The 13819-nt window shown below is 45.7% G+C and overlaps 2 protein-coding genes across 2 annotated transcripts in view; both read left to right on the top strand.

The window, feature by feature from the left end:
• The window catches only part of LOC140460739 (uncharacterized), a 200566-nt gene that overhangs the window by 32787 nt on the left and 153960 nt on the right, over positions 1–13819 (top strand). The window lies entirely within an intron of this gene.
• LOC140460012 (uncharacterized) overlaps positions 1–13819 on the top strand; it is a 56547-nt gene that overhangs the window by 39798 nt on the left and 2930 nt on the right. The window contains exon 7 of the mRNA XM_072554417.1: positions 3075–3176. Coding sequence (XP_072410518.1) covers positions 3075–3176 — 102 coding nt within the window. The remainder of the gene's footprint in view (positions 1–3074; positions 3177–13819) is intronic.

Here is a 13819-nt window from a genome sequence, read left to right as displayed (position 1 = left end):
TTATGTGCAACTAATAATTGTAGGTTTACTGATAGGGTTTAATGTGTTAAAGTGGATAATGACTAAGCTGGTAATGTCTTTGGGAGGACAACAACCAATAACGGTCATGACAATAGCACAAGCGCAAGAAAGAGAGAGTAACAGATTACTCCTAGAGTTAAAAAAAAGACAAACTTAGAAGGACAGAAATGACTAGATTGTGAGCCTTGACATCATAGGGTGAAAAGAGGGCAGAAAATAAGATTGCAAATACAACAAATGGTTAAAGAAAAGAAATGGGGGAATCGTGAGAAATGGGGTAAAGTGTTGTTTTTGCAGATATAGAAAAAGCATACAGAAAAGGGGTACAGCAAGAGAACTATTCATCCTGCAGGTATTTAGAGAAGAGTATCTTTACTTTTCAGTGTATAATTGTGGTTAATTAAACACCAACTTTGGTGTGTAATTATTATAGCAAAAAGTCCTTTTTGAAAAATTGTGCTTTCAGCAAAAAAGCTGAGATAACCAAAATGCTTGAGCGATACAAAACGATACAAGTTAATGAAATGTCCGAGGATGGAATGTACCAGCAGAATTGATACAAAATATTAAACCAGATCTTGACAAAATAGTGTTGAGTTCAGCACTGACAGAGAGGAAGGTTGCCAACCTGGGGAAGGGGGAAGTAATAAGGGTGGAGCGCAGCTGGGCAGTGGTCTGGTACAGTGAGAGAGATTGGGTCATTAGGAGTCTGGAGAGATCAACTCACTCAGCTCAAAGGGTATAACTGTACACTAACCTGATTCTAATTTGCTCATTTGCTTCTGCATTTGAAACCCTTACTTGCAAGTTTGTAATAAATTTTCTTGTTTCCAGTTGTGGTGGTCTCGTCTAAATTTTATTAAGTTTGTTTCTAACAATTGGGACGCAGACAGAATTCACACCTATTGTCTCGACTGATAAATAGGGCAACGTCTCTTTGAAATGTAGATTCATTTAGATATAACTGCGTCACTTTACATATGAAGATATCCCTTTGAATGTGCTCACATCCCTTTGAAATATAATCTTGACCATTTAAACCTCTTTATTTGCAGAAATACCCGTTAAAATGTCCATGTCCCTTTAAAATGCAGATTTCCCCCTTTAGATATGACGCCGTTCCGTTCGATGTCGGAATATCTGTTTAAATTGAGCCGTGAGCTTTCCCAATGTAGACAGGGCTCCTCGAAACGTGGCAGTGTCCCCGCCCCCCGCAGCTGCAGAGTGAGACAGGAGAGTTTGTTTTTGTGAATGAACAGTTGTAGCGCGAGGTGGCTGTGACTTGGTGACGGTGAGGCCCCACGGCCCCGCCCATCCCCCCACCCCGGGCCCCACCCATCCCCCACCCCGGCCCCGCCCATCTCCCACGTGCAGACGTCACGCGGGGGTGAAGGCGGTTGGGAGGAGAAGTCGCTCGAGCGAGGAAGCGGCGGGAGGGCGGCCGTTAGGAAAATCCCTGTTTAATCCTCGGGCTGTTTACCCCCCTCACTGTCTGTTTAATCCTCGGGCTGTTTACCCCCCTCACTGTCTGTTTAATCCTTGGGCTGTTTACCCCCCTCACTGTCTGTTTAATCCTTGGGCTGTTTACCCCCCTCACTGTCTGTTTAATCCTCGGGCTGTTTACCCCCCTCACTGTCTGTTTAATCCTTGGGCTGTTTACCCCCCTCACTGTCTGTTTAATCCTTGGGCTGTTTACCCCCCTCACTGTCTGTTTAATCCTCGGGCTGTTTACCCCCCTCACTGTCTGTTTAATCCTCGGGCTGTTTACCCCCCTCACTGTCTGTTTAATCCTCGGGCTGTTTACCCCCCTCACTGTCTGTTTAATCCTCGGGCTGTTTACCCCCCTCACTGTTACTTGTGTAATTGCTGAGGGTAGTGTGTAAATCCTAGTGAAGGAGATTATACACCAGCATGTATATGTTCCTCAGTCATTGAAGGGGCAGGACCTGTTGAGAATGGTTAGTAAATGTGGAGCACTAAGCCTTGTTAACATGGATATAGTTTATTATTTGGAAAAGTAGACTTTATTATTTAGAGTCACCGATGTACAGCACGGAGCCAGACCCATTCGGTCCAACCTGTCCATGCCAACCAGATATCCTAAATTAATCTAGTCCCCATTTGCCAGCACTTGGCTCCTATCCCTCTAATCCCTTCCTCTTCATATATCCATTCAGATGTGTTTTAAATGCTGTAATTATACCGGCCTCCACTACTTCCTCTGGCAGTTCATTCCATATATGCACCACCCTCTGCATGGAAAAGTTGCCCCTTCGGTACCTTTTAATATCTTTCTGCTCTCACCCTAAACCTATGCCCTCTAGTTGTGAACCTCACCCCTACACTGACAAAAAGACATTTTAAAAAAAAAGTTGAGCAGCCAGACCAAATGCAAAAGCGAAAAAACGTTGAGCCACTTGGGGGAAAAAGAACTGTGGCTCTACCCTTTGTTTCTCCTCTTGGCATTTGAACACTTAACATCTGTCAATAACACCAGCATCGCCACAGAGCATATTGTGTCTGCTCCTTGGTGTGAACAACAACGCACCTGCTCGCTGGTGTCACCAACACATTGTCCATGCTCCTCGCTGACGGCAGAAAAGGCGACATCGCTTATCTCTGTTCCTAAAGGTCTTCCCTTTATTCTTAAAGCTGTGTCCTCTGGTACTAGTCTCTCCTACCAATGGAAACAGCTTCCCAATGGTCATTGCACTGTGGGGATGAAGCCCTACCCTGTCCGGTAATTTCTGCTGCTGGGTGAGACTAGGCCTCAAGGTTAGAGGGAGTAGCTTTCAGACAGAGATGAGGAACTGCTTTTCCCAGAGGGTCATGAATCTATGGAATAGTCTAAATTAGAGTGGTGCTGGAAAAGCACAGCTAGTCAGGCAGCATCCGAGGAGCAGGAAAATCGATGTTTAGGGCAAAAGGCTTTCATCAAAATCTATGGAATACTCTGGCCAAGGAAGCAATAGAGGCAGCTTCATTAAGTATATTCAAGACACAGTTGGATGGGTTTTTGCCTGGTATTGGAATTAAGGGGTTCCTTGTGACAGTGCATGGAGGAGGAGATGAGCCATGATCTTAATGATTGCGGAGCAGGCTCACTTGTAGCAACTGGAGTGAATCCAGAGAGGGAGCAGACTTTGCGACCTCAGGTATGTGTCTTGGTGACCTGGGTGAGGTGAGACAGAAGGACAGGCTGGGACTGTTTTCCGTAGCTTGCCAGAGTCTGAGGAGTGACCTGATATGCTTTTATATCGTCATGAGGGACATGGATAGGGTAAATAGACATGGTATTTTCCTTTGGATGGGGGAGCCCAGAAATAGCGGGTAATAAGTTTAGGATCGAGAGTGTGGTGTTGCAGCAAGTCAGGCAGCATCCCAGGAGCAGAAAAATCAATGTTTCGGGGAAAAGCCTTTCATCAGGAAAGTGTGTATGTGAGTTTGTGTATAAGACTGTGTGTCGGTGAGTGTGTATTTGCTTGATGAAGTGTGATTTGTGATGGAGAATGAGAGTGTTGAGAGGATGGTGTATGTGTATGTCTGAGAGAGAGTGTGTGTATGAGAGAGGTATGGATATAAGTGAGGGTTTGCATTTTACTAAAATAAAGGAGGGCAAGACTTGTACAAGTAATGTTAGGGCCTGGGTCGTGTTGTAGAACAGAGACCAGGGGGTGTTCGGGTTCATTGTTGTTGAAAGTTACATCACTGGTAGATGGGGGTGAAGAAGGTGTTTCGCACACTTGCCTTCATTGTTCACATAGGTAAAACCTACCTCTTGCAAAAATGCCATCCCGTATTCCCAATTCCTCCGCCTCTGCCGTATCTGCTCCCAGGAGGACCAGTTCCACCACAGAACACACCAGATGGCCTCCTCCTTTCGAGACCGCAATTTCCCTTCCCATGTGGTTAAAGATGCCCTCCAACGCATTTCGTCCACATCCCGCACCTCTGCCCTCACACCCCACCCGTCCAACCGTAACAAGGACAGAACGCCCCTGGTGCTCACCTTCCATCCTACCAACCTTTGCATAAACCAAATCATCTGCCGACATTTCCGCCACCTCCCAAAAGACCCCACCACCAGGGAGATATTTCCCTCCCCACCCCTTTCCACCTTCCGTTTCCTCTGTGACGACCTGGTCAGGTCCACGTGCGCCTACAACTCGCAAGGAGAAAAAGGGCCCCTCAAGCTATCACGGCTATCGGGGAAAGTGCTGGTACTCTGATTCACGATCCTAAAAGGATCAACACAATCTTCAGAAAGTTTAATCCTGATCGCAGGGTTGTGAAGATAGAGCCAGGAGGATGCAGTCCTTTTTTAAAAGCCTGGCCTTTCCGGACTTAATCCTGGAACAGGTATCAGTCCTGAATGCTCCCCCAACAACCCAGGAAATACTTGACGTAATCAGGCAACTTCAGAGCGGTAAGGCACCTGGCCAAGAGGGCTTTCAGGTTGAACTTTACAAAGAGTTCACAGGAGTATTAGCTGGCCCCACTTATGGACATGTATAACTACATGGGCGGCACAGTGGTAAGCACTGCTGCCTCACAGCGCCAGAGATCCGGGTTCAATTCCCGCCTCAGGCGACTCTCTGTGTGGAGTTTGCACATTCTCCACGTGTCTGCGTGGGTTTCCTCTGGGTGCTCCGGTTTCCTCCCACACTCCAAAGATGTGCAGGTCAGGTGAATTGGCCATGCTAAATTGCCCGTAGTGTTAGGTAAGGGGTAGATGTAGGGGTATGGGTGGGTTGCGCTTCGGCGGGTGCGGTGTGGACTTGTTGGGCCGAAGGGCCTGTTTCCACACTGTAAAGTAATCTAATCTAATCTAATCTACACAAATAGTCAGGGCTGCCTCCCACCTTCACTGAAAGAGGTGAATATCTCCCCTATTCTCAAAAAAGGAAAGGATCCAGAAGATTATGCATCTTGCTAACTGTAGATTTTAAAATTCTTTCTAAAACATTAGCATTGAGGCTCGAGAGGGTGCTGCCATATATCATAAAAGAGGAGCAGACTGGGTTTATTAAGGGCCGTAGACCATCTGATAATATTAGAAGGGTCTTGAATGTGAATCAAGTCTGTCATCAGGAAAAAATACCGGGAATAGTAGTCTCATTGGACACGGAGAAGGCATTCGACAGGGTTGAATGGTCATACCTGTTCTTTACATCGGAAAGGTTTGGCGTTGGAAACGTATTTGCCAAATGGCTCTCAACACTGTATAATGATCCCAAAGCAGTTGTGATCACCAATGCATTAGGCACAGATAGAGTGGGGAGAGGCTGCCGTCAGGAATGTCCTCTCTCACTGTTGCTATTCACGCTAATAATTGAGCCATTGGTGGTAGCGATACGGGCTGACTCTAATATAACGGCCCCGAGGGTTGGTACAGGTAAACATAAAATTACCCTATATGCTGATGATGATCTCCTTTTTCTTAGTAATCCTCTGATGTCCTTGCCTCACTTAATCCAAGTTATTAATACATTTAGTGCATTTTCAGGCTACAAAACGAATTTTTCAAAATCGGAGGCCATGCCTCACTGGTATGTCCCACTTATTGGACGGATCCCACTTCCCCTTTCAGTGGTCTCTGGAGGGTTTCTTATACTTCGGCATTTTTATCACCCCAGTATTTGGCCAGCTATACAAGCTCAATTTTGTGCATCTATTGGAAAGGGTAAGACAGGGCCTTCAACGTTGGGGAGACCTTCCAATTTCCTGGCTAGGTAGAATAGCCCTAATTAAGATGAATGTCTTGCCCCGATCTCTTATACCCGATGAGAATGCTGCCGAGTACGGCACTGCGCAGATTGTATGGTTGGCTGGGTTCTTTCATCTGGAATCCTAGACGGCCCCTTATTAAGTTAAGGAAGCTACAGCTTCCACAGGCAAGGGGGGAGGGCTGGATTTTCCAGACTTTAGGAAGTATCAGTTAAGTTCCTTGTTAAGCTACATAGCCGATTGGGTCACGTCTGACCCGCAATCAATCTGGATGGACATCGAGGCTTCTCAAGTACAGTGCCCTCTTATTCACCTCTTATTTTTAGATCAGATGAAAATCATTACGGACCACTGTAGAAACCCTACAGTACTAAACACAATTAAAGCTTGGAATATAATGTGGCAAAATGAGGGTAATTCACATAAAACATCCCCCTATACTCCTATAGTGGGGGCATGGGGTTTTAAACCGGGGCTTACAGATGCTGCATTCAAATCCTGGAGATCCAGGGGTGTCTCCTGTTTAGGGGATCTGTTCGAGAAGGGGGTCCTGATGTCTTTTGAACAGCTGCATCAGAAATTTGGATTACCTCATGGAGACCTCTTTCGATACTTCTACATTCGAGACTACATACTGGAGACTACTGCGTTATTAGATGTTCTCTATAAATCAGATAGAGAACGTAGTGTGTTGTGGCCAATGGGTGTACCCTCGGTCAGCACTCTTTATCACTTATTACGTGATGAAGTGTCGGAAGATATGGACCATCTGCTTAGAACATGGGATCAGGATTTGGGGCTGGAAATTTCTACAGAACAGTGGAATGACATCTGGGAAAATGCCAAAAAAAATCTTCATTTGTAACAGAACCCAGACCATTCAGTTAAAGATGCTTCATAGGGCCCATATGGCACTGGAAAGATTGGCAAAATTTAGGGCAGGAGCATCTCCAATGTGTCCCAAATGTAAAACAGGTGGGCATTCTTACACCGCTAATGGACATGCCATAAGATCCTCAAATACTGGACCAAAGTAGTAAAGGCCCTGACAGAAATCTTGGGAACGGAAATTACAGTAGATCCAGTATCTCCTCTTCTGGGCTTCTCGAGCTTACCTTCTCTGGATGTGCTCTGGAGGAAATTATTTTCCATTCTCTCCTTCTATGCAAGGAAAGGTATCTTAGTAAACTGGATGGCTGAGGGCCCTCTAGGACTTAGGAATTGGCACAGATTAATCAAGGAATGTATTCCCCTTGACTTCCTTACAAATATGGTGCACGAAAAAACTGAATTATTCGATAAAATATGGCAGTCCTTTTTTGAATTCCATAGATACAGATATTTCGGCCATTCTTTCAAGGGCTTTCATCTCGTTGAGGTAACAGTTCTGGCTGGTCCGGGGTCCCTTGGGAGAGGAATCCCGCGTGAATACGGGTTTTATTACGAATTATGTTAACTCATTCCGAGCATGTACTTCACTACTTAATTACTATGTTATCCTTTTTTCTTTTGAATAATGTAAGATATTTGATCATACACTCTGGTTAGTTATAGGTTAGATTAGTAGTTAGTTGAGTTTATCTTTATCTTCTCTGTATCTCTTCTCTTTGTTTGACAGGTTTTGGCTATTTATTTAAGATTTAATTGTATATTAGTGTTTTTACGTGTCTTTTTTTATTTGCAAACTTGTAAAAACGTTAAATTTTCAATAAAAATATCTGTAAAAAGAAAAAGTGCATCTGTACAGATGCATGAGTAGGTGGAGAGCAGAGGGATACAGATTCAGGAATTGCGCGATAGGTTTAGACAGAGGATTTGGATCGGCTTAGGCTTGAAGGGCCGAAGGGCCTGTTCCTTAGTTATAAATTTTTTTTTGTTCTATGTTGAGGTTGTACAGGATGTTGGTGAGGCCATTTTGTTTAGAGTACTGAGTACAGTTCTGGTCACCCTGTAATAGGAAGAATATTATCAGAGGGGGTTCGGTAAAGATTTACTTGGACATTGCCAGGAATGGAGGGTTTGAGTTATAGGGAGAGGCTGGGACTTTTTCACTGGATTGGAGGAGGTTGAGGGATGACCTTATTGAGATTTGAAAAATCACGAGGGGTGAGGGTAAGGAGAAAAGCAAGGAACATGCACGGTTATGTCGAGCCGTGGGGTGGGAAGCTGAAACAAAATTGTGGCTCTACCCTTTTTTCTTCCTCCTTGACATTTGGCCAGTTGAATCGGTCAGTTACACCAGCATATCTACAGAGCCTACTGCGCATGCTCCTCGGTGTCAGCAAGCACTGCACGTGTTCATCGGTGTCTGCAAAAACCTGCACATGCTCCCATCTGTCTGTAAAAATGGTGCATGAACTTCATTTGTTGGCCCAATGAGGTGCAGTGGAACACCAGAAAGAGCCTGGTCCTCCTACCATTCAGAACAGCCCTATTGTCTGAATCGGAGACGTCGATTTTCCTGCTCCTCGGATGCTGCCTGACCTGTGCTTTTCTAGCACCACTCCAATCTTGACCCATGAGCTTCTGAAGCTGCTACTGCTCTTTTCTCTCTCTCTCTCTCTCTCTCTCTCTCACTCACTCACTCACTCACTCACTCACTCACTCACTCACTCAATGAAGATTGAGATTCATCCAAGACTGTAATTTCCTTCCTCTGTCCAACAGCACACTCTCTCCTCTCACTCCCTTTTCTATTTCTTTTATTTTCATGCTGGGATCCAATTGTTGACTTGCAGCAACTGAAAAGAAAGGGAGTGAATCCAGAAAGAGGACAGACTCTGGAAAAGCTGGTCCAGGTCTGTGCCTCAAACACCTGGCAAGTGCAGTACCACAGGGTGAAGTTATAGCCTTTGCTGTGGGGGAACAAAAAGCAGAAATGAGGTGTATTGTTTAAATGGTGATATATTGGGAAGTGGAGAAAGTGAGGACTGCAAATGCTGGAGATCAGAGTAAATATGTGTGGTACTGGAAAAGCACAGCAGGTCAGACAGCATCCAAGGAGTAGGAAAGTTGACGTTTCGGGTAAGAGCCCTTCATCAGGAATGATGTATGGATGTGCAAAGGGGCCTCAGCGTCCTCCTACACCAGTCGCTGCCGGTTGTCAGACAGGTGCAGCAAGCAATCAGCAAGGCAAGTTGTATATTAGCAAGAGGAATTGAGTTTAGAAGAGGGGATGCCTTCCTGCAGTTAGGGGGTCATGGAATATTTTCAAGGCTGAGTTCATATAATTTTTGAACAGAGAAGTGGATGTTTATTGGGGAAGGCAAGAAAATAGTTTTAACACCAGTACAGAACAGTGACATACAGCATAGAAACACACCCTTCAGGTCAACTAATCCATGCTGCCTATATTCACAAATTAAACTAATCCCACCTGCCTGTGTTTGGCCCATATCCCTCCGAACCTTTCCTGTTCATGTACTTATCCAAATGTATTTTAAACATTGTAACTGTACCTGCGTCCAACATTTCCTCTAGACATTCATTCCACACACCAACCACTCTTTTTTTTTAAACAGAAAGTGCTCCTTATTTCTTTAGACTCGTTCTACTCTCACTTTAAAAGTTTGCTCCCTAATCTTGAAATGACACCTGCCATTCACCTCACCTATACCCCTCATGATTTTTTAAATCTCTGTCAGGACACCTCTTAACCTCCGATGCTCCAGTGAAAAGAGTCCCAGCCTCTGCATCTCGATGTAGGGAGATCCATATCCATTTGTGATCTGTTCAATGCTGGGGCAGGCTTAAAAGACCAAATGGCTGACTCCTGCTCCCAATTCTCAGTGTCCTGGACAGCAAGAGACTATAAGACATAGGAGCAGAAAGTAGGCTAATCAGCCCATCAGGTCTGTACATACCATTCAATCGTGGCTGATCAGTTTCTGAGCACCATTCTGCTGCTTTCTCCCTGTCACCTTCGATCACCTCAATACTCAAGACCCTAGCTATCTCCAGTTTGAATATCCTCAGTGACCTGGCCTCTGCAGTCTTCTATGCCAATGAATTCCACAGATTCGCCACTCTGACTGAAGACGTTTCTCCTTATCTCCATTCTAAAAGGTCATCCCTTTACTCTAAAGCTGTGCCCTCGGGTCTTAGTTTCTCCTATCAATGGAAACATCTTCCCAACATCCACTCTGTCCAGACTGTTCAGTATTCTGTATGTTTCAATTCGATCTCCCCTGAGTATGGCCCTGTTAATCAGCATGAACCAGACCCTTCAGAATGAGGTACAGCAGGGATTAGGTTCAGCAAACTGAGAATGGAGAGTGTGTGGGATGGAGATCTTCAGCTTCGAAGGAATAAGAGAGGAAAGAGAGTTCACTTTAAATTAGAATTGATTGGATGGGCTGATAGGCTAACGAAGGGCAGATGGAGTTGAACTTGGAGAAATGTGATGTGTTGCATTTTGGTCAAGCAATGCAGGCAGGACTTACACAGGGGAGGTGTTGCAGAAGAAAGAGACCTTGGAATGCATGTTCATACTTCCTTGTAAGTGGAGTCGCAGGTAGACAGGATAGTGAAGATGATGTTTGGTATGCTTTCCTCTATTGGTCAGAGTATTGAGTGAAGGAGTTGGGAGGTCACGTTGCGGCTGCACTGGACAGTGGTTAGGCCACTTTTGGAACATTGTGTGTAATTCTGGTCTCCATCCTATGGAAGGATGTTGTGAAACTTGAAAGGGTTTGGAAAAGGTTTATAAGGCTGATGTCAGAGTTGGAGGGTTTGAGTGAGAGGGAGAGACTGAATAGGCTGGGTCTGTTTTCCCTCAGTGTTGGAGGCTGAGGGGTGACATTTATAGAAGGTTATAAGGGGCATGGATAGGGTGAATAACTAAGGTCTTTTCCTCCGGGTAGGGGAGCCCAAAATTAGAAGGCCGAGGTTTGAGCTGAAAGGACAAAGATTTAAAAGGGACCTGAGGGGCCACTTTCTCAGAGGGTTTTGCATGTATGGAACGAGCTGACAGGAAGTGGTGGAGGCTGGTACAATTACAACATTTAAGCAGCATCTGGATGAGTACATGAAGGGGAAGGGTTTTGAGGAATATGGGCCACATGCCGGCAAATGGAATAGATTGATTTCGGATATATGGTTGGCATAGACGAGTTGGGCTGAAGGATCTGTTTGTGTGGTGTATGACTCTAACTGTCTTCGGTGAAAGCAGAAGTGTGGTTGTGAAGACAGGGCTTTCAGAGCAGCTTTCAAAGATGTTTTGCCCTTCTTAGGACCGGAAGAAGTTAGAATGAAATCTTTCATTTGTGAGACAGCAACCACTAAGTGAGTACATCCGGGAATTTGGGAGAAAGTGGGAATTCATTGCACTGAGAGGATGAAGCCCTACCCTATCCAGTCATTTCTGCTGGTAGCTGAGACTAGGCCTCAAGCTTTGGGGGGAGTAGGTTTAGGACCGAGATGAGGAGGAGGAAGTGAGGGCTGCTGGTTTTCCCAGAGAGTAGTGTATCTGCAGAATTCTCTGCCCGAGGAAGCAGGCTCCAAAATGCCCCGGTCCTAATTCTTCAGCTTGACATACCCGTGACTGTAAACTTTGAAGTGCTTTGGTTAACTGATGCAAATATTTCCCACTTGTCCAACAATCCAATGTCAGCTGTTTCAGTCATTTGAGATGGTTTTGATTCATCTACTAAATACATCTACTCTTATTAGACAATATTCATAACAACGTATGGGAGGTGATAGTATATATGCAAGTTGTAGACAAGTAAAAAAGACCGACCAGGCAAGGAAGTGGTTAACAAACACAGGGCATCCCTCTTAGAGTATGCACCTTGTTTGTTCACAAATTAAACACGCTTCAGATCTTTTCCTAGCTGCTTTCCAAAAATCTGGGTGCCACCAGGTTTGTGAGCATGTACAATAATGTACATCATCAACTGAAATAGGCAGCAGCAAAGAGTGAACACAAACCAGTCCAGCAGGGGGCACCCATGTTTTGGTTTGAGTATTGAGGGAGTGTCCTTTTTGAGGCCCCTGTGATATCAGTATCATACCCAGGCTAATGTGCATTGAAACCAGATTATGAAGTGTTAACTTTCCTGCAAACTTCTGCCTGTGTGTGTCTCTCTGTAACATTTTCCAACCTTCTTCATATCTCAGTTTGTCAGCTCTTGTTTATTTCTTCCAAGGCTAATGAAGCACACACTTTCCAGAACAGTGCAAATTAGGGAGTTGAGCCTCCTAAATCCTGGCTATGACCCATAGCTGCTTAACCAAGTGTGCAAACTCTCAATATCGGTCAGCCGTTCCTTTTGCAAATCGAATACTGTTATCAAAGTTGTTCTTGTCTCTGCATGAGTCCACAACCCAGTGAAATACAACGGAGTCTTTAATAGTTGCCCAATGTGTCCTGTGCCAAATTCATTCACGTCTGGATGTCCTGAAGCGAGCAATTATCCTTCAGATTTCTACTACCCAATTAAAACTAATGTTGGGCCCTCTAATGGATCGGGGGCATTTTATATAAATAATTATTCCCTCCGGAGTGGAAACGGGCCCTTCAGCCCAATAAGTCCACACTGACGCTCCGAAGAGCAACCCACCCAGACCCATTCCCCTACATTCACCCCTGACGAATGCACCTACACTACAGGGCAATTAAGCATGGCAAATTCACCTAACCTGCAATTCTTTGGACTGTGGGAGGAAACCCGCTCAGACACTGGGAGAACGTGCAAATGCCGCACAGTTGCCAAAATCACTCCAAAAGTTACTGCTTCCAATAATAGATTAAGTCTTTTCCCTGGGGTCGGGGAGTCCAGAACTAGAGGGCGTAGGTTTAGGGTGAGAGGGGAAAGATATAAAAGAGACCTAAGGGGCAATGTTTTCATACAGAGGGTGGTATGTGGATGGAATGAGCGACCAGAGGAAGTGGTGGAGGCTGGTACAATTGCAACATTTAAGAGGCATTTGGATAAGTATATGAATAGGAAGGGTTTGGAGGGATATAGGCCAGGTGCTGGCAGATGAGATTGTGTTGGGATATCTGGTCGGCATGGACAGGTTGGACCGAAGGGTCTGTTTCCATGCTTATGTCTCATGACACTCCAAAGGTTACTGCTTCCAGAGGAGCCTGTTGGACTACAACCTGGAGTTGTAATTTTAACCTTTACCCAAGTTAAGGTGGATTGGCTATGCTAAATTACCCATAGTGCCCAGGGATGTGCAGGTTAGGGTGGATTGGCTATGCCAAATTCCCCATCCTGCCCAGTGATGTGCAGGTTAGAGTGGATTGGCCGTGCTAAATTACATATAGTGCCCAAGGATGTGCAGGTTAGGGTGGATTGGCCGTGCTAAATTCCCCATAGTGCCCAGGGATGTGCAGCTTAGGGTGGATTGGCCGTGCTAAATTCCCCATAGTGCCCAGGGATGTGCAGCTTAGGGTGGATTGGCCGTGCTAAATTCCCCATAGTGCCCAGGGATGTGCAGGTTAGGGTGGATTGGCCGTGCTAAATTTCCCATAGTGCCCAAGGATGTGCAGGTTAGGGTGGATTGGCTGTGCTAAATTACCCATAGTGCCCAGGGATGTGCAGGTTAGTTTGAATGGGCCATGCTAAATTAGGCATAATGTACAGGTAAGATGCATGACTCAGGGTTAAATGTAGAGCAATGCGGATAGGGATGTGGGTGTGGGAGGGTCGGTGAGGCCGAGTGACCTGCTTCCACACTGTGGGAATTCTCTGAAGGAAGGGGGGTTTTGGAAAGTGTGTTCTCCTGCCCGACTGCTGCTGGGGCAGCGCAGGCGCGGTGCGGTAACCCGCTGTCGGTTCCGTCCCGCCTCCAGCGCCGTCACTATTCTCGCCCCGCCCCTCGTTCCTTTGGTGACGTCACAACGCGGAAGTGGTCCTGTCAAAGTGAATGTCCCTCCCTCTGGGCAACTCTTCATCCTGGGAGGGAGACAGAGATGGGAGGAGGGGAAATTGGTCACTTGGAGCAACTGGAGTGAATCCAGGGAGGGAGCAGACTCCGCAAACTCAGGTATGTGTCTTAGTTACCCGGGTGAGGAGGGACTGAAGGATAGAGATTGGGAAGGGGGAGGGCTGGATATCTT

The sequence above is a fragment of the Chiloscyllium punctatum genome, chromosome 36 (assembly GCF_047496795.1).
Source record: "Chiloscyllium punctatum isolate Juve2018m chromosome 36, sChiPun1.3, whole genome shotgun sequence".
Lineage (NCBI taxonomy): Eukaryota > Metazoa > Chordata > Chondrichthyes > Orectolobiformes > Hemiscylliidae > Chiloscyllium > Chiloscyllium punctatum.
This window is presented reverse-complemented; position numbering and strand designations above follow the sequence as displayed.